This window comes from Canis aureus, chromosome 8 (genome assembly GCF_053574225.1).
Source record: "Canis aureus isolate CA01 chromosome 8, VMU_Caureus_v.1.0, whole genome shotgun sequence".
Lineage (NCBI taxonomy): Eukaryota > Metazoa > Chordata > Mammalia > Carnivora > Canidae > Canis > Canis aureus.
The window spans coordinates 56777075-56797440 of NC_135618.1; the positions used below are offsets into that span (position 1 = coordinate 56777075).

At 41.6% G+C, this 20366-nt stretch overlaps 1 protein-coding gene and 1 pseudogene across 2 annotated transcripts in view; one reads left to right on the plus strand and one right to left on the minus strand.

Moving 5' to 3' along the window:
* LCMT1 (leucine carboxyl methyltransferase 1) overlaps positions 1 to 19528 on the plus strand; it is a 40695-nt gene extending 21167 nt beyond the window's left edge. The window contains exons 6-11 of one of the 2 annotated variants that reach the window (XM_077907090.1): positions 3112 to 3214; positions 10207 to 10327; positions 13488 to 13589; positions 14172 to 14263; positions 17405 to 17502; positions 19310 to 19528. In XM_077907090.1, the coding sequence (XP_077763216.1) occupies positions 3112 to 3214; positions 10207 to 10327; positions 13488 to 13589; positions 14172 to 14263; positions 17405 to 17502; positions 19310 to 19332 (539 nt within the window). In that variant the 3' untranslated portion in view covers positions 19333 to 19528. The remainder of the gene's footprint in view (positions 1 to 3111; positions 3215 to 10206; positions 10328 to 13487; positions 13590 to 14171; positions 14264 to 17404; positions 17503 to 19309) is intronic. The other variant, XM_077907091.1, reaches the window with a different exon arrangement.
* Positions 5823 to 6950, minus strand: LOC144319233 (myb/SANT-like DNA-binding domain-containing protein 3 pseudogene; annotated as a pseudogene).
* Positions 19529 to 20366: the final 838 nt, after the last annotated feature.

Below are 20366 nucleotides of genomic sequence, written 5' to 3' on the forward strand. Positions count from 1 at the left end.
TATTACCATTAAAAAAAAAAATATTCTGCCAAACCTATTAATTAAAAATTTTTTAAATGACTTTGTGCTAATGAGATGCAGCATCCTTCCTTCCTTTTATTGGCCTGTGGGATTTCTTTGTAAATTTTCATTTTATTGCCTATGTTCATATTTGTTTCAGTTGCTTTGTTTCATTTTCTTTTCAATTGATAGGAGCCCTTTATACCATAAAGATACGTTCTTTGATAAAAGTCCCTTGTCAGCCTTTTTTGGACACCTTTTTTTCTTAATCTTTTGCTTGCTTTTGAACTCTGTATGTATGTTTGATGTAAACACATTTTCTGGTCCTGTGCTTTATAGTTTTTTATCTTGCCCTCATACTGAGAAAAGATAGTTCAAATAGAAATAAATAAAATACAAATGTGAGTGAAGACTTGAGAAAAGTGGTAGGTCATCATAAAACTGATACGAATTTAATTGAAACATTTTCCTATTTCATCAAACCTATGAGGCTGCGACTGTGAGATTCACTACTATTTATTTATCATTAGGAAAGAAAAAGTGCTGACAAATTAAACTGGTATGTTATTGACTATTCGATGCATCCTGATTTCAGAAACGTTAAAGCAGAAAAAAATGTATCTTTGAATTGATGTTTTTTTAAGCTGAAATGTGCACAGGGTAGAAAATTGAAAGTATATAAATGGGCACACAGTGAAAAGTAACTCAGAATGAGTAAATCAGGTTCTCTTATTCCCCTACTTAAATCCACTGGTTGGGACTCACAGAGTTAAGCAGGCCTCTTGTCTGCCTTCGGATTTTACTTTTGATCACAATAACAGTAACTGTGATCTGGCCACTTTGTCCTGCTGTCCTCTGAATGTGCCATGCTTACTGTCACCTTTGGGCCTTTCCACTTCCTTTTCTCTTGGCCTAGAACTCCCTTCCCCTAATTTTGCTTCTCTGGCTCCTTTTAATCATCCATGTCTCAGGTTAGCTGCTGCCTCCTCTGAGAAGCCCTCTTTGACCAACAGGTGAAAGACTGACCCCTGCCCTCCTTTTTTTTTTTTTCCTATTTATTTGCTTCATAGCACCTAATACTCTGATAGTCTCTTAATTCTTCCTTTGTTTAATGATTCATTATCTCCCTCCCTCCTTTGTAGGGAGGGTAAGCCTAATAAGGTGCAGGGACCACGCTCTTCTTGTTCATCACCTAGAAGAACAGTGTCTGGCATGCAGAGATTGTTGATTGAATAAATATACCCTTGAATGCTCAAATGAATAAATGTGCTGGTGTTTTTGTAGTCCATCTCTCTCTCTCTTTTTTTTTTTTTTTTTTGGATCAGGGATAGAATAACTCACTCCAAGCATGCTTTTTATTATTACGTATATTGTTTACAAGAAGGCACACAGGTGTTCAGGAATCATTATTTGATCTCATAATACGGCAGACAAATGCCTTGATAGTCTTCATGTTCTTTTTCTGACTTGGGCCTTGTGGCACCTGGATTGACTTTGGATTTCCCTGCTTGGCTGACATCTAACAGGTTCCCAGGAGGTACTTCTTTTAGCTTAATGGTATGTGGCCCAGTGTATTTGAGTCAGCCAAATGAGGTTACCAGCATCAGAGAGTTTTCAGACACACTGTGGTTTAGCCTCTTCCCCTTTTTCTACCATGACCCTCAGAGCCAAGTGAACCTGAGCCATTAGCATTGATACAAGATAGCTGTTGGATGTTCCAGTTCCTTCCGTGGTTTGTACCCTTCAGGAAGCTGAGCAAGCAATGTTTTGGGTAAACAACCAAGCAGTTTTCTTTTTTCTTTTTCTTTTTCTTTTTTTTTTTTTGAATTATAATCCATTTTTTAAACTTTAAATTGACAACATTTTCAGGCATACTTAAGAATAAGTCAGTGAACCTCCATGTACCCAACACCTAAATTTTAACTGTGGCCAACTTCATCTGTACCAGTGGTTCTAAAAGTGTTAATCCTGTAAACTAGTGGCAGCAACACTGCCTGGGCACTTGTTAGAAATACAGATTTCTAACTTTTGAAAGAATTTGAAAAAATTCTACTTTTGAAATATCTGCTGAATTAGAAACTCAGGGTGGAGCCCATCAATCTGTGGTTTAACAAGGTTTCCAGGTGCATGTGATGGCTGCCAAAGCTTGAGAACCGCTATGTAAACCATTCCATCTCCAATCTCTGCTGGAGTATTTTTTTTATTTTATTTTATTTATTTATTTCGTGAGAGACAGAGAGGCAGAGACACAGGCAGAGGGAGAAGCAGGCTCCATGCAGGGAGCCCAATGTGGGATTCAATCCTGGGACTCCAGGTTCACGACCTGAGCCGAAGGCAGATGCTCAAGCCATCCAGGTGTCCCTCTGCTGGAGTTTTATTTTAAATATTTTTAAAAATATTTTTAAATTACAATATTTTAAATATTTTAAAGTAAATATCATTTTATTTGTAAATACTTTAGTATAGAAACAATTTTCTTTTACACACAGTATCTCACAGATTGGCACAACATTTAGAGAGCAACCAGCCAATCGGTACCAGTATTTACATAGGCTTATCCTTTGACTTCCTAATTCCACTCATAGAGACCTATTTGATAGGTATTTCATGATGTCTATACAAAGTTGCTCATTGCAGTGCTTCAGATGGAGAAGACTTGGAAATACCACATATCTAATAGTGAAAGATTGGCTGAGTAAGTTGTTTTATCCACTCATGGAATGCCAGGAAGTTATTACAGAGAATGATGTCGTTGTTACTGTTAAGTAAGAACAGCAATTTTCAAAAGACTTGGCCCTGTTTTCTCTTTTCTGTGTGAGGTATGTGTGTATGTTTGTAAGAATGTGTTTATGTTGCGTATGTGAGTTTAAGCACTAGAAAAAAGGCTGGGATGTTCTACACCAAAATACTAATTGTTATCTTTGGAAGATGTGATTTTGGTTCATTTCTACCCTTTTCCTTCCTGACTTTTCCCCCCATAACAGAGCATGTATTTTTATAATGGAGAAAAACAATAAATTTAATTTTGAAAAAAAATCCATTAAATTGTAATCTCATGATTATTAATCTCATCATTTCTGTTGAAATGATAATCTGTTCTTGGATTTACAGATGGACACTTTTTGGATTCAAAGAGATATGCCATTGTTGGAGCAGATCTCCGAGATTTACCTGAACTGGAAGAGAAACTAAAGAAATGTAACATAAATCCACAGTGAGATTTTTTTTTTAACCTCTTATGCATTTGTGATTTCTTGCTAATATAAGGCCAGTTAAAATTGCAGCATGATAACATGCATCCCATTTTTTATTCTGAAATGTTTATCGTTTCATTGCTCCTGAGAGTGGTTGTCTGAAATATTCTTAGAAGCAAAATTTCCTCGAGCCTGTTTTCACATCAGAATTACGTGTGTTACTTTTGTAACATACTGATGCCTAATATAAAGTTTGAGAGAAGATAATTAAATGCATAGAAACCTGTAATTGGGGATCCCTGGGTGGCGCAGCAGTTTGGCGCGGGCCTTTGGCCCAGGGCGCGATCCTGGAGACCCGGGATCGAATCCCACGTCGGGCTCCCGGTGCATGGAGCCTGCTTCTCCCTCTGCCTATGTCTCTGCCTCTCTCTCTCTCTCTGTGACTATCATAAAAAAAAAAAAAAAAAAAAGAAACCTGTAATTGCAATTATATAAAGAAAGGACTAGTATCCAGAATACATAAAGAAAAACTACTGTAAAAGAAAAAAGTAAGTCCCATAGGAAAAAGGCAAAAGAGAGGTGACAAGGTAGCTCAAAGAAGAAATTGAGTGTCAAAAGAGAGATGACAAGGTAGCTCAAAGAAGAAATATGAGTGTCATATATTGAACCTCAGTAGTGATCAGAGGGAACTCTCTTTTTTTTTTACTCCATTCAAGTTGGCAAAAATGTAAAAGTCTGACATTATCAAGTATTGGCAAGGTTTATGGGAAAATGAGAATGGTCAAGCACCACTGGTGCAAGTGAATTTGGTGCAGTCATTATGAGGAACAATCTGGAAGTTCCCCATGAGCAAGTATACTGTATGATACAGTAGTGTGTTCTACTTTGGGATGTGTGCATCCCAAGAAGGTCTGCATGTATCTACAAGGAGGATGTTTGTCATGGGCACCATTTTTAGTAGCAGAAAATTAGAAACATTCTGAATGTCCATCAAGAATGAACAACATGTAAAATACGTGACCTAGATCAACATGGAGAGAACTCAAAAAACATAATGTATTAAAAAAAATCAAGTTGTAGGATAATATACACAGTGTGATACCAAGTGTGTAAAATCAAACCCTCAAAATACTATATATACTTCGATGATTACATGTATGTATCACAGAAATATTTTAAAAATGGACTGGAAGTGTTTACATGAAATTCTTGGGAACAGGTACCTTTGGGGAACAGTGGAGGGGAGTGAAATGCATGGTTTTAGCACACTGATGCTGCTCAGAATTAGATTGGAATTCACCAGTGGGGGAGGTAGGTAAAAGACATGTCTACACAGCTTACTGTCAGTGAAGATGACACGTTCAACAATATTTGAGGTGAGTAACTCAAGGGAGAGGTTTGAGGGGAACATGGGGGAAATGGAAAGTGACTTTAAAACTAAGTTAAAGGGGCACCTGGGTGACTCAGTGGTTGAGCGTCTGGCTCTGGCTCAGGTCGTGATCCTGGGGTCCTGGGATCAAGTCCTGCATCAGGCTCCCTGCGGGGTGCTTGCTTTTCCCTCTGCCTATGTCTCTGCCTCTCTCTCTGTGTCTTTCATGAATAAATGAATAAAATCTTTAAAAAATAAAGAAAAACAAATTGAAGGCAAAGATTCAGTGGCGAATGATTAAAGAGGGTTGCTACTAGGGAAATCACCAGTAGAGAAGAGGCTGTAAATGGGACAGAGGCTAAGAGGCTTGGAGGGAAGGTAAAGATCTCACTCTTCTGAAAGAAGAGGAAGGAAAGTGTAGGCAGGTCACAAATACAGATGAGCTTTGGGCGATACACAGGAGGGAGTGTAGGGAGTTGAAGCTTGACCTTCCTGGTACATCTTTCTTTTTTTTTTTTTTCCAAGTCTTATCTTTTAATAAAACAGACATGACAGATGGTAGAAATCTAAATGAACGTTTCTCCCTCAAAGCAGTTACATCCTTAGTTCCAACAAAACTATCACGGTTGGAGCTGCTATTTGGAACTCCTCTTTGGGGGAAAGGCCTTAAAAGGCAGTTTATGAGCCACATTAGAAAATATCCTTCCAGGCAGCCCCGGTGGCCCAGGGGTTTAGCACCACTTTCCGTCCAGGGTGTGATCCTGGAGACACAGGATCGAGTCCCACATCGGGCTCCCTGCGTGGAGCCTGCTTCTCCCTCTGTCTGTGTCTCTGCCTCTCTCTTTGTGTCTCTCATGAATAAACAAATAAGATATTTAAACATATATGTATTCTTCCAAATGCTGGACTGTTTAAAATCAGAAAAGCCCCTCAAATGACACTGATAAGGGAAAAAAAAAAAAAAAAAAAACGAGAGAGTTGCTGTGTGTGGCTCTCAGGGAGGTTCCCTAACGACTTCCCACAAGTTCTGAGCAACAGCACCACCACTGCAGAAACAATGTGTGGCCTCCTGGGTCTTTCTGCTGCTTTCAATAGGAGCGTGTTCATTTGGATAGAAAAGTTCTGCTGTCTAATAAGAAAAAAAAATCAGCCACACTTTTTTATAGTCACACTTGGAATCTGATGTAAAAAAATACACTTGCACATGGTTCTTGTATGAATTCTAATTAAGAGACATTACATTCAGAATTATAGCACTCATAGTGATCATTTTCAGGAGACTGGAACAACTTCTTTGCCACTGAAGGGGTACACAGGGTGCAGTTAGCTGTTTACCTGAATGTATTCTTAAATACGCGACTACTACCACTCCAAGTTTCCTAGTTGTTGCTCTGTTACAAGTTCCTGACCGCAAGTTCACGCACGTTCCAGACTTTCTTTGCCCACACGGGCTGGTTACAAGGGAGCTGACCCCACAGTCTTAGGGTGAATTAGGAAAGGGCCAGTTAAATGAGGAGACCGGCCACTCCTTGGTGAAAGTTTGTAGCTTTATTTCCCAATACATCTTCTTTTTATTGAGAACTTCCATTTTTATGCTGTGTTCCTCCTCTGCCATCTCACACTCCCACTCTATCTGCTGGATTTTGGCCACATGCACCTCGTTCATTTGTATCAGCTGCAGCTGTAAGATGGACATCTGTTGATGGTGTTCTTCCTCATGCATCTTTTTAAAGCACCTTCCTGAGAGGTTTTGCTCCTGGAGTGTTTATTGGCTGTGATTCTGACAGGTGAACACGAGGGTTCAGGTTGAGAGGTCCCCTCACACACTGGAAAATGTATGAACTCTTTCTCATCATCGCACAGTTCTCTATTTGAAACAGCGAATGATTCTTGGGCTGCGTTGTCAGGGTGGTATTCGGGCTCCTTATCTGGAGGGCTCTGCAGGGAGTAGAGCTGCTCCGGCAGCATGCTGGCCATCTTCTCCTTCCCGAGCAGGTGCGTGCTCAGAAGAGGGCTGACACTCCGTTTCACCTTCTCTCTCCTGTCATGGGCCATAATCTTTTTGGTCCGAGCCTTGATGTTCTCCCAGCACTTCTTCAGCTGTTTGAAATCCCGCAGTGACACGCTTGGCTGAGAGTTGTATTCATGGCCAAGCGCCTGCCGGGTATGCTGCTTGAGTACAGTAGTTCGCGCATCACTTTTCTTACATTCCAACACTTATTTGTACTTTTCTACCAAAGCAAGCAGGATGCTCTTTTCCAACTCGGAGAAGTGTTTGGCAGGTTTTATAATTTCGTTGTTTTGCATTTTCCACTAAGTTTGTCCTGGCTGTTAGCTATCCTGTGGTGATGGGGGAGGGGCCGGCAAGGTGGGGGCGGAGGTGGCCTGGAGGGCCCGGCTCCCAGAGCGGTGGCCACAAAGCCCGGGAGCCGAAGCCCCCTGGCGGGCCACCCGCGGGCTGCGGGTCCATCAGCCACATCTTTCATTAAAGTGGTGATGGCTGTCATCCCTGCACTTTGACGTTCTTGTTAACATGGTTAGCCTAGAAAAACCAGGTTGTCATTGTTGGGATTGGCATCTCCGCCTGCACAAATGTCCGGGATGGCACTCACTAACCCAGTGCTTACTATCTCTTTGTCTTTCTTACTGAGTGTTCAGAGAGCCAGGTCAATGCACTGTACGTAATATGCCTCTTTTTTCGTTTGGGAAACCCTTTATATGGTTCCCAGATCGCAGCCTGTAGTGTATTCTTCTTTTAGAAGCAGGGATGTCTCACCTTCAAGGACACCACTGGTTTTCTTGGGGGCACAGTAGTGAGTGAGGATCAATAGATTACTCAAAGCTGACACTGGTATACCTGGAGCCCTCTCAGAATGAGGAGGGCCTGAGTGTTGGAATCTGATCCTGGGTTCCAGGTGACCTCTCCTGCTTACAAGTTCTTTAATAGGGACAGTTTTTTTTTTTTTTTTTTTCTTAAAATCCCCCAGAAGCCTCTCTGAGCCTTCATTTCTTCATTTATGAACTGGAGTAAAACCTACTTTATAAGACGGTCTTGAAGATTAAGTATGCTTGGGAAAGCAGTTGAACAAAAATTTGCACATAGAGTCTCCTGTAGATTACTATGGCCACTGTGGTAACCAGCTGCAGCCTCCTGCCACTGTAGTAACCTGCTATTGGAGCAAATGTGCTAAAAGACCAGGGAAATAATCAGTTAAAATCAGGCCAGCTCTTCATAGGGAAGTTTGCCTTGCTTTTGGACATCTACAAAATGGATGAAGAACAGTTGCTATGGTAGAAGTGTTAGAATTACATATATAATTCTTCATTTGTGCTCTGTGTTTTCTTCTATGGCTGTCTTCGCTTTGCTTTGCTTTCACTTATATTTTGAAAAGTAGGAATTCTGTTTTTAAATTACCAATGTGTCAAGGAAATAAAGGTTATGCATTGCTAATAAAAAATTAATTAATTAATTAATTAAAATAAAATTACCAATGGCTACCTCTTTAAAATACCCTTAAAACTTTAACTTTTCATTTTCAAATAATTCGAATCTACAAAAAATTTGTAAAAATAGTATAAAAAATTCCCATGTAGACTTCTTCACCTGGCTTCCCCACATGGTAATAAGTCATAATGGGCAACTTTTGCATTGAACAGGCTTTTGGAGCTGTTTTTATTTCTCTAATTGTTTCTCTAATTGTCAACCTATTGAGGGTTTGGAACTTTTCCCCCACTCCTTCACTTTTTCTAATCATTTCTGTTGATATAATTTGGGGTTTAAAAACTTATTGCTAATTAAAAAAAATATTTTTAATGTTTTTCTTTCTAATTTTCAACTTTGTTTGCAACTCAGACTTAATTGACTTTCTTCTGGTTCTAGTGCCCTTAGTTTCTTTCTACCATGATCCAGTTGAGTCTAGAGAGCATTTTGATATATATCCATAAATAACTTGAGTTATATAACTTTCCATTGCCCCCCCCCCTCAAAAAAAAGGAAATCCAGATGAATAGTAACAGTGGATAATTGATACTGTCAGGTCAGAGTTGGCACTTATTTGTGGGTAGACTTTCTGGTGATTATGGGTCCGTGCACTGAGTCCAGCTATACAGCTTCCATTCTGACAGTAACATATACCATATTTTTTTCAACTACTTTCTTGGGCATTCGAGTTCAGATAATTTATTTGTTTTGAGATCCCTCACCAATAAAGTTGGACAGAAGTAACCCACTTGTGGGGCACCTGGGTGGCTCAGTTGGTTGGATGTCTGACTCTTGATATCAGCTCAGGTCATGATCTCAGGGTCATGGGATTGAGCCCCATGTTGGGCTCTGTGCTCAGCAGGGAGTCTGCTCAGGGTGCTCTCTCTCGCTCTGCCCCTCCCCCTTCCCATGTGCACACTCTCTCTAAAATCAATCGATCAATCTTAAAAAAAATAAAAAAGATAACCCACTTAGTTTTTGAGTAAAACAGCAATCAGCCCCAAGGAACAGCAATATATAGGAGCAAAGAAGGAAAGAGGATCCAGTAAAGGATTCAGGACTAAACCAGCAGAGCTCACATAATTTGGAGCTGCCCATGTTCCCTTTTAAGAATTAAGGCTTTTAGAGATTTCTCTAGGAGTTTATTGTTTTTCCTATTCCATCATTTGTTCATACTTCAGGTCTGGTAAGTCAGAGTGCACACTAGCAAGTGTCCTTTCCTGAAGACTGTTCGTGTTGTTGTCAATTCTCAATGGTAAAAATTTAGAGAAGAAGAATTAGATTTGGTTAAATGAGTATCACTATTTCTGCATTGTATCAGTTTTTGATGTGTAACAAAATCTCACCAAACTCAGTGGTTTAGAAGAACTCATTCTTTAGAACAACTCACAATTTAGAGCAATTCATAAGTTGTTCAGGATTCTGCAAGTTAACAGTTGGTGCTGGGCTTCACTAGTTGATTCTTCTGCTGGGCCCAGGTATAGCCGATATCCCCTATAGTTCACTCATATGTGGACAGCAGGCAGATCAGGATGCCTGATTCCAGGGGAAGGGAAAGAGTATCTGCCTGTGGAATGGTATGGTCTGCAGCGTCACATTGTCACCATGTGCATGCAGGATGAGGGAGAATTTGTAGCCATGTTTACATACCACCACACACCTTTAACAGTTTCACAAGCAGGACAAATCCTTGCTCATTGCTCACCTTTTTACAGTCCCAAAACTTTGGGTCATGATGGTATTCTATATCTATTAGTACGTTGATTGTTTTTTTTTTTTTTAGTACGTTGATTGTTAATGCACTTGTTCAGTACGTCATATTCTCCTGGGGTGTGAAAAACAGAGTTTTCCTGCCCTGCCAGTACTGCCATGTGTGTGCCATTAGAGTTCCATTCATTTTAATGTATACTTGAAGACTTGATTTAATTATGAGAGTATGTATGTGAGTAAGGGGAGCAGCAGAGGAAGAAGCAGGCAGGAAGATCTCCAGCAGACTCCCTACTGAGCAGGGAGCCCAGCACAGGGCTTGATCTCACCACCCTAAGGTCATGACCTGAGCCAAAACCAAGAGCTGGTGCTTAACTGACTGAGCCACCCAGGCGCCCCTAGAGAGTCCCGGTTTGATGAATACATACATATGTGCTTGTTTTTCTTCTCTTAAGATTGCCAACACTCCTGATAACTGAATGTGTGCTGGTTTACATGACTCCGGAACAGTCTGCCAACCTTCTCAAATGGGCAGCCAACAGTTTTGAGACTGCCATGTTCATAAACTACGAACAGGTAAACGGGAGCATGAGGCATTTGCATTCTGCTTGTATTCCCTTGGTGGCTTGCGCTCTTTGAGCAACTTCAGTATGCCCACTTATTTTCCTTCTACCTCTGGCCACTCACATACTTCCTTTCTCATTGATTGTTGCAATCCCCAGTATTCCTAATTTGTTGACCTCCTGTGAACCTATAGCCAGAGACTTTGGAACTTCTATATTGGCCTTTATAAAAGTTTTTTGAGTTCTTATTTTATCATTGTATGTACTATAGTAGTCACAGACCATGATGGAGGGACTTTTGGCTGTCCTGTGGGTTTAGGGGTAGCAAAATCAGATTCCTTCAGAGGAAGGCTGGTGATACAAATGGACGGAGTTGGCCAATGTAAAGCAGGCAGGAATGGTGGGGACTCTGGTGAACCAGAGAATCCATGTCCCATCTCATGGGAGTGGCCAGCTGGTTGTTACCCTGTGGGCATATGAGCCTAGAGTTGAGAACTCCCCAGTTTTTCAGGATAAATCACAAGGCAGGATTTTAAGATAAAATTTCTTAATTTCTAAGATCACTGAATTTGGTCCACTGGCTGCCCGTTTTTCTCTTCTGATCCTAATGGAAAGGGTTATGTTTTAGAGGTTTGGAATTATTCAGCTTGGAAACAAATCCTGGTCCTTGCTCTTATGCTTGGCTGTGTGACCTTAGATAGAATTCATGGTAGTTGGGAGTCCATGGTCTGGAGGTAAACTGCCTAGCTGCGTGACCTGGACAAGTTTCATAACTTCTCTGTGCCTGTCTTATTATCTGAAAAATGAAAATAATGACAGCCCGACTCCATAGGGTGGTAGTGAGGAAGAAGCAAGTTAATTTGTATAAGAGCATTTACAGCATTGCCTGGCTGTTAGGCAGGCATGAGCTGTTCTTTGGATCTCTCTGAGCCTCAGGTCCTTGTTATTATGGGTTTTTGTTTGTTTGTTTGTTTGTTTTTTAGCTTTTATTTATTCATGAGAGACAGAGACCAGAGACAGGCAGAGAGACAGGCAGAGGGAGAAGCAAGCCTCATGCCGGGAGCCTGACATGGGACTCGATATGGGGTCTCCAGGATCACGCCCTGGGCTGAAAGTAGCACTAAACCGCTGAGCCACTCAGGCTGCCCTGTTTTTAAGGGATAACTTCTCTGGATTTTTATGGGAACTCATGAGATGATATGTAGCACTGGGCACAGGACAAGCACTAAATACATGGTAGTTATTTATATTGATGCTTTTATTTTACTTTTATTGATTTAGCTCATTTTATTTTTAAATTTTATTACAGACTAGAGCAGTAAATGCCTTGCCCACTGCAACATATTATGGACAGATCTAAGACTAGATCTTGGTTGACCTTTTCACCACCCTGTGCCCCAAGCCAGATTCTTGTATAGATGATTCTTGGTTGCTTTTTCTTCCTTCCCTCTCTTCAATTGGGGGCATTCCTCAGACTCAGTGTGCAGTCCTGGTGTATGGGTATAAAGGTAGCTGGCTTCATCTGTCCTTTCTGTAAATCCTGAGAATCCATCTTTGCCTGCAGGATCCATGCCTGGAGAAAATGAATTCTGCTGTTTACACATATTGTGGATGTTCATCTAGCTTTGTCCATCTTGTTTCATTTGTGTATTCTCTTATTCAAACAGCATATGGAGATGGTGGACGAAGTGAATTTTGACCACAGACTCTGTCACTTGGGAGCAAGCATGGGGATGTTCCAGTTTTCAATCTGTTGTCCACAGCCATCCCTAAACTGGCTCAGTCCCTACCTCTCATCTCACTTTGTGAATCATAAACATTTAACTTAATTTCCTAACAAATACAGAATCATCAGCATCCCACGTGTATTAAGTGCTCCCATGCCTTCAGTGATTTTCTGGTCAGTCGTTTAAAATGACAGAAACTGCATGGGTGATGATCAAGTCAATACTGATACAATAAGGATGGCAGATTTGTAGAATTTGCCAACTAGATAGCAGGCACATCCCATGAGTTTTATGTGTATTAACTTGTTTATCACAATAGCCCCCAGGTTTTGTGGGTAAGGGAACTGAAGCACAGAGGGATTAGGTAGCTTGCCTGCAGCCTCACAGCCTTGCAGCTAGAAAGTGTCAGGCCAAGATTCAAACCCAAGCAATGAAACGACAGAGCATGTGCCCACAGACACCCTTCGATCCTGAGAGAATAGCGTGCATTATGACCATTAGTGGCTTAAGCCTCATACATCCACCAAAAGAGTAATGCTGGTTCTTGTCGGGCAGCGTTGTCACAGGAACTCTGGGAAGCATTGTATGTATTAAAATGATGATGTTTTGATACCTTGTATCCATATAGGGTGATAGCCTATATGCTACGATAAGGTGTACTGCATTCTGTTTTGTGGCATTTGTGTGTATATATACATTAATGTTTTTTTAAGCTGGTTTAAAATGGTTCTTTATTCAAAAAGTAACACCACATGCAAATTTTTTAAAAAAATCAAATAGTACAAAAGAATAGGCAGGGAAAGGAGGTCTCTCTCCTACCCTGCCCTCTAACCTGGGAAGCTACATGGCCAGATTCCAGAATTATTCTGTGCATGTATAAGCATAGAGGTTTTTTTTTTCTTAAAAGCAGGTAGGAGCATATTCTACACATTCCTCTGTACCTTACCTTTAAGAGTTTATCATCATTATTTTATATCTGCGTCTGTATCTGCACCAACATGTGGGTCCTCTTTTCCAGTCCCAAAACTTTTCCTGTTTTATGGCAATGCAATAATATTCCATTAAATGACCATGCTATAATTTCTCTGATTCCAGATGATGGGCATTTAAATCCCTTCCAGGTTCTTCCTGTCACACATAATGCTGCCCTAAACATTCTTGTACCCTTGCATGCATGTGTGAGTATACCTGCAGAATAGCTCACTGGCAGTGGCATGGCTGGCTCCCAGGCCAAGCACACACCATCCAGTCACCTTCTAGGGGCTGTAGCAGTGTACGTTCTTGTCAGTCCTGGATGCTGTCCTGCACCTGCTTCTGTGACCTGCATTGGGTATTAGCAGATGTTGGCCTAGACTGGTTAGAAATAGAGTGGTGGTGTCTATTTTGCATATTTGAGAAACAAAGAAACCCTTCTGGCAATGCCCAGCCTCTTCTTTCCCTTCCCAGGTGAACATGGATGACCGGTTTGGACAGATCATGATCGAAAACCTGCGGAGGCGACAGTGTGACCTGGCAGGAGTAGAGACCTGCAAGTCATTAGAGTCACAGGTCAGAGAGTGGGGACTGGGACCTCCTCTTGTACCCTTAGCCACTCAGGGAAGGGCATCTTCCCTTCACGATCAGAGAAGGTGGGGGCTTTGTGTGGGTCACTAGGTCATCATGCTAGGGAAGTCCAAGCCCTTGGTGTGGAAAATACATATTTACGTTCCCTATACCTTGTTATTTAAAACTTTGATTATGTAGATTTTCAAATAATACGAACATAGAGGGAATAGTAAAAGGAACACCCATGTCCCATCAACCAGTGTGTAATTCACATTTGACCCATATTGTTTTATTTATCCCCAGTTTTTGTTAGTGTTGTCATTGGAATATTTTAAGGCAAATCCCAGACAGTATATCATTAGAATATTAAAATATTCCAGTGATTTAATATCATAAATACTTGAGTGACTGTAACAGTCCATGTTGGTGTAGAAAATTGGAAAATAAAAAGAAGGTAGATAGGAGCCAGGATAGGCTTTCAAAAGAGGAGTCTTCTAAGAGAAATTCTCATGTGCTTAAAGACTGTCTTGGATTTGTACAACAGTGCCTTGTACCTTCTCCATTTCTCTCCATCATACATTCTAGAAAGAACGGCTCCTGTCGAATGGGTGGGAAACGGCATCAGCAGTCGACATGATGGAAGTGTATAGCAAACTGCCTCAAGCTGAAGTGAGCAGGTGCGGGATCAGCAAGAATCAGCGTCTCAGCGAATGATTATGAATGAAAAGCATAGCTGTCTTTAATGTAAAAAAAAAAAAACCTCAAACCCTAACTAGACTTATTCTGAAATAAATTAATCTGCTGGTACAGATTAAACATTAATAGAACCTTGAAAGTAACTCATTAGCCACTCACTGAGATAGGGTTTATGCCAAAACAGATTATTTTAGTGAAAATAAGCAGCCACACCTGTAACACTCCCAGAGCACCCTCTGCGGTGGAACTTTTGCACAATCCTGGTGTTTTGGAGGAGGAAGAAAATGACGTTGTCCAAGGTCTCCTAAGGGGGAAAGGTCTGCTCGCAGATTTTTAAATGGATGGTTCAGAAACAATTTTCTTTTTTTTTTTTTTAAACATGAGTTTTGTTTTGTTTTTTATTAAAGTTTTCTTTTTTTATTTATTTATGATAGTCACAGAGAGAGAGAGAGAGAGGCAGAGACATAGGCAGAGGGAGAAGCAGGCTCCATGCACCGGGAGCCTGACGTGGGACTCGATCCCGGGTCTCCAGGATTGCACCCTGGGCCAAAGGCAGGCGCTAAACCACTGCGCCACCCTTCAAACTATGTATGACGTGCAGGAAATAGAAAGTAGTGTTGCACTCTGTAGGTGCACCTCTAGAAATTGCTGTTAGTAATAAGTTGCAGTGCATTTTTCTATGTGTATATGTAAAGGTGAATATTGATATATAGGTTTCTGTTTTTTAAATCTATAGATTCATGTTACATGCATTGGTCTATAAATCACCCTCCCCTTTTAGAAACTTAACAATTGATTGTATTTCTCTTCACATACCAAAATATACTGAAATATAGGAGGTTCCCATGTCCTGTTCAATGGTGCATAATATTTATATTGCTATGTGGATAGATTACATTGATAGTAATAATTTTATAATAATTAAGTTATGTGTAGATCTGGGCATTTATTTGTACCTTGTTTTATTGTGCAATTTTGTTGTTAATTTCCCTGTTATAAACACTGTATTTATCTCTGGACAGTGTTCGTGCCAGCTTTAATTGAATTCGTATTTTATCGTTACCTTATGCTTCCTGGTTTGTGTTTCCTCATGCTTTTGGGAACCTACACATATAGGTCTCTTACAATATAATCAGAAGAATTTTAGCCTTGTTTCTCCACAGAACTTGCTATTAATTTTTAGAAATATCACTATTTTTACCAAGTGTTTACATCAAGGCCTTGAAGGTTTGTGAAAGTGAGGTCTCCATGTGATCAGGTCCATATTTTCTTGAGTCTTCTAGAATTTTCTTTTCCTACACGCTGGTTTTCATTTGCTACATGTCAAGGCAACTGTTTTTGAATAGCCCTGGTCAGGCATCGGTAGTGAAAATGCTGTAGCAGCTCTTCTGGATGCCGAGGGGAGAGGCTAAAACTGGAGAGAGCAGCTTTTTCTAGGCAGTCATTTGTCTCCTGTTGCCGTGGCCTGTGTAGCCAGCAAGGCAGATCCCTGACAGGGGCGGGGAAGGAGGTGGGACAGGCTACTGTCTGTTTTCCTGAGGTTGAACAGCCCTCTTGGCTCTGGGAACCCATTTGCCAAGGGCTTCTGCTGGATACTGTGTATAAAAAAGAAGTCCAAGGCAAGCCTGTTTACTTAACAAATACTGAATGCCAGCTGTGCACCATGTGCTTTCCTAAGCATAAGGCAGAGATCAAAACAGACCAAAAGATATGTGTGCCCTTGGAGTCCATGCTCTAGGGAGCAGCTTCACAATCTAGTGTCTCTTAAGAAGCTAAACATGGTGCTAAATATCCTGGAGTCTTCATGTTGGTGCTGTGTTTTGTAGAACTTGGCATTGGGCAAATCTGCGTCACGTGTCTTCCAGTAAAATGAGTTGGAAAGCAAGCAAAGTTCCTTAGGCATAGTCACTCTCAGTTCGGATGTGACTCTTAGGCCAGCCTACCAAGACAGATATGCAAATACAGAAATGTGTGCAGCAAAGGCATGTATGTGTACCCCTCTGCACCCCCAGCCTGGACGAATGGCAGTTCCTGACTATAATCAATGACTACTGTGAATATGGGCATGTGGATAATTTTCTGTTTTCTTCTTTATACTCTTTTGAATTACATGAAATTTCCCCCGGCATGCCCATATTTCAACAGAAAAAGAATTTTTAAGTTATTTTATATGTCTTGCATATTTCTTTGTGCATATATCTTAAAGCTTACATTTAAAATGCTTTTTTGACAAAAGTCATACCAGTGCATACCAGAGAATAAAGTAATGTACAGTAAAACAAAACCAACCCTTCCATCCTGTTCCCCTCACTACCAGCCTAATACTTGGCACATTATTTACTACACGGGTTACTTTTTGAACTCTGTGGTAAGCCTTGGAGTCTGTTCCTGTCAGTGATATAGCCCTATCAGATAGCTGTGTGTTATCTTGTTGTATGAACATGCTTTAATTTATTTAACCCAGCTCTTCTGGTTTAAGGACTTGTGTTAGGAAGCTGCAGTGAATGTTCTGGAACATGAATCTTTGTACTCATAGGCTAAAATCTTAAAGGCAGAATTGCTGAGTGAAAGGATGTGCATTTGTAGCATTGATAGAAGAGTCAGAGAGGTTTGTACCACTTTGTAATCCAACTAGTAATGTAGGAGAGCACCTTTCCCCATATCCTAGCTAAAGTGCATATCAGCCTTTTTTTTTTATCTTTGTCAATCTGATCATTGAAAAAATATCTCGTATTTTTATTTATGTTCCTTTTCTCTTAAATGAGATTGAGAGCATCTTGTTTTTCTCTTCTGGTGAACATGTCTTTTACCTGTCTTTTAAAGGAGTTTTGAAAGTTTTTCTCATGACGTCTAACAGCTCTTTACAGAGTAAGGAAATCTACCCTTTGTCATTTATGTTGCAGATCTTTTTTTCTAGTTTGTCATTTGTCTTTTAACTTTATGGTGATTTTTAAATAATAAAAATAAATTAAAATGGAACCACACCATACCTACTATGTCGCAGCCTGCTTCTTTCCCCTTAGTATAACATGAACATCATTCTGTACGCATGAACTTGGGGGTCATGATCTTCATTTTTAATTGTAAAGCTTGATATTGTCCTATTTTTGTTCTCCCCACAGAATAGAGTCACTTGAATTCCTGGATGAAATGGAGCTTCTAGAACAGCTCATGCAGCATTACTGCCTTTGTTGGGCAACCAAAGGAGGAAATGAATTGGGTATGTGGTTTTACTTTTGTTGATTGGCCCTAGAAATGGGGACCTTTTTTGGTCTCCAAACACCGTAAGACATGCCTGAAAGAAATGGAGTATCAGACCTGTGGGTCCATGAGCACCAGGCAGAAAATGAGCTATTCTATTCTCTGTGTTTTTATCACACAGAAACCAGATGAATTGTTCAGATAAATCACATATATCAACACTAACAAACCGATAGACCTTGAGAGTTTAAAGCAGTAATCTTAATAAAAGTAACCAACCTTTGTCTTTTGAGTCGCCTTATAAGCACATTTACTAGAGGTCAGGACACAAATCATCATATGTGTCTCCAGCTGACCTGTGCAGCTGCGGGCCAAATTTCTCCCCCTCATATTCTGTGACGGAGGTGAAGCCCCCTAGCCTGGCAGAGGAGGGCTGGGTGGGAGTGTGGATCCTTGTGTCAGTGTTCCTTCCTGCCTCACTTCCTCCTTGACAATTGTGCCATGTGGGTCTTGCTTCTTCTGGTGTCCTCCCTTGGGCATCTCTCTGGCCCCTGCAGACCATTTTAGATATCAGTGCAGCCTTGGCTATAAAGTAGCCGCCCTTCAGGTATTCTGTGTCCTACAGATGCGTCCAAGAACATGCAGCCTTAGGCAGGGACCCCAGAATAAACCCAGAACATGAACATGCACGGGCAGCGGCCTTTGAGAACATTCCATGCTGACATGAGGCCGTTCATCACGCTCCCTGGGCTTAGCATTCCTGTAGTTTATAAGCAGTTCAGCCCACAAAATCCTTTTAAATTTGTCTTTTTATTTAAAAGAATGTGTTCATGGGGTTTTATACTGTTATTACCCACTTCCCCTCTCCCAATTTAAAACAATGTCATTCTTAGTGGAGACTTTGGAAGCTTCTAAAAAGTCCAGGAAAGAAGAAAAATCAGCTGTGTGCCTGTCACTCAGAGAGAACCTCTAGTAGCTTTTTCTTTCCACTCTTTTTCTAGCTGTGTTTTGTTTTTAGCAAAATTGAATTTCTATGCTTAATGTACTTGGAGCCCTGATCTTTTCCACTTAGTATCATAACAGCCATTTCCCCTCACTGTGAGAAACTCAGCGTAATTTTAATGGTTTTATAAAAATTCTATCATGGGGGCACCTGGGTGGCTCAGTGGTTGAGCACCTGCCTTCAGCTCAGGGCGTAATTCCGGGGTCCTGGGATCGAGTCCCACATTGGGCTCCCAGCAAGGAGCCTGCTTCTCCCTCTACCTATGTCTCTGCCTCTCTCTCTCTCTGTCTCTGTGTGTGTGTGTGTGTGTGTGTGTGTGTGTGTGTGTCTCATGAATAAATAAATAAAATCTTTTAAAAAAATCTATCATGATGCCACATCTGGTTTGACTCAACTTTGTCACACTTTTGGAAATGTAGTTTGTAATATTATTAAGCCAATTCTAGTTTTTCAACATATGGAACATTTTTACATCGAGGGCTGCTCTGTGATGTCAGCAACGAACGTGGGAGGTAAGGATCCATCTCGTCTCTCCATATGCTCAGAGTTTGTTACCGAATGGATGGACCTCTAGCATTAACCGCAGAGAGCCCATAAGCTGTGGCTGCGCTTTCTGAATCCCCTCAAAACCCTCCTAAACACAGCCTCGTCCAGCCTCTTGCTTCCTTGTGATGATCGCCTCCTACCACACAGGGGACAGAGCTGCCGTGAGGAGGTGTCGCCCTGTGCCTGGGTCCAGCAGGGTCTTGTTCTCCCACCTTTGTCTGCTGTCTCTGCTCTACAGCATGAGTCGCTTGACAGCATTTGTGTTTCCTTCCCTCAGGTTTGAAGGAGATTGTTTACTAATCTGTGGGAGGTCCATGCTGAGCCAGGAGCCGAAGCCACTGACCTTCCCAGAGTCGATGGGCCAAGTTTCCTGAGTGGTGGCCAGACCTAGCCCACCAGCCTCATCCACAACTGGAGAAGCCTCAGCTCCTAGGGTTGTCGCACCACCTGCTGTACCCGTTGACTTATCGTTGAAATAAATCTCAGTTGTTGCCAATTGCCCGTGCGTGGGTCCCTCTTGCCCCCGGGTTGGCTCTGGTTTTTTTCCACGTCTGCTGAAACCAAAGATCCCAAATCTTCCTCCAACCTGAGCTTGCTCCCTGTGAGTCAGCCTCAGCTGAGACCCCAGCATCTGTGTGGGGCTTACTCCTGCGTGCTCGTGTGATGGCACCTGATGTTGCACCTGGCACCTTGACCCAGTTCTCCACCTCCACCAGGGGGTGGGATTCTGCCTCTGTCTCTGCCCTGACCCCGACCTGCCCGCTCTTGCAGCCAGCTGGACAGTGGCCCCTAAAATGTCCACTCCTGCCCCTTGAACCTCTGAATGTGTTACCTCATATAACAAAGAGGGCTTGCAGGTATGATTATGCTAAGGTCTCTGAGATGGGGAGACTGCCCAGGAGTACCTGTGTAGCCCGGTACACTCACAGGGTCCTTACAAGGAGAGGTGGGAGGGTGGAAGGAGAAGGAGGTGTGCCATTGGGCCTAGCGAGGAGCAGTGCGCTTTGGAGATGGGGAGGGAGCTGAACCAAGCATGTGGGTGGCCACTAGCCGCTGGAAAGAGCTGGAGACAGACTCTCGGAGCCTCTAGAGGAAATGAGCGTGGCTGGCAACCAAGCATCGCGGACAACCAGAGCCCAGTGAGATGGATCCTGAATTTCTAGCCTCTTGAACTGTAAGAGACTATTAGTGTTTTAAGCCTCAAGGTTTGTGCTGATTTGTTACAGCAGCCACAGGGTACTAATGCAGTTATACAGGTGAATAGGGCTGAGGGCGCTTACCCTGTAATTCAGAAACATAAGGCCAATCCACCCTTGACCAACTTTCTGGTTATT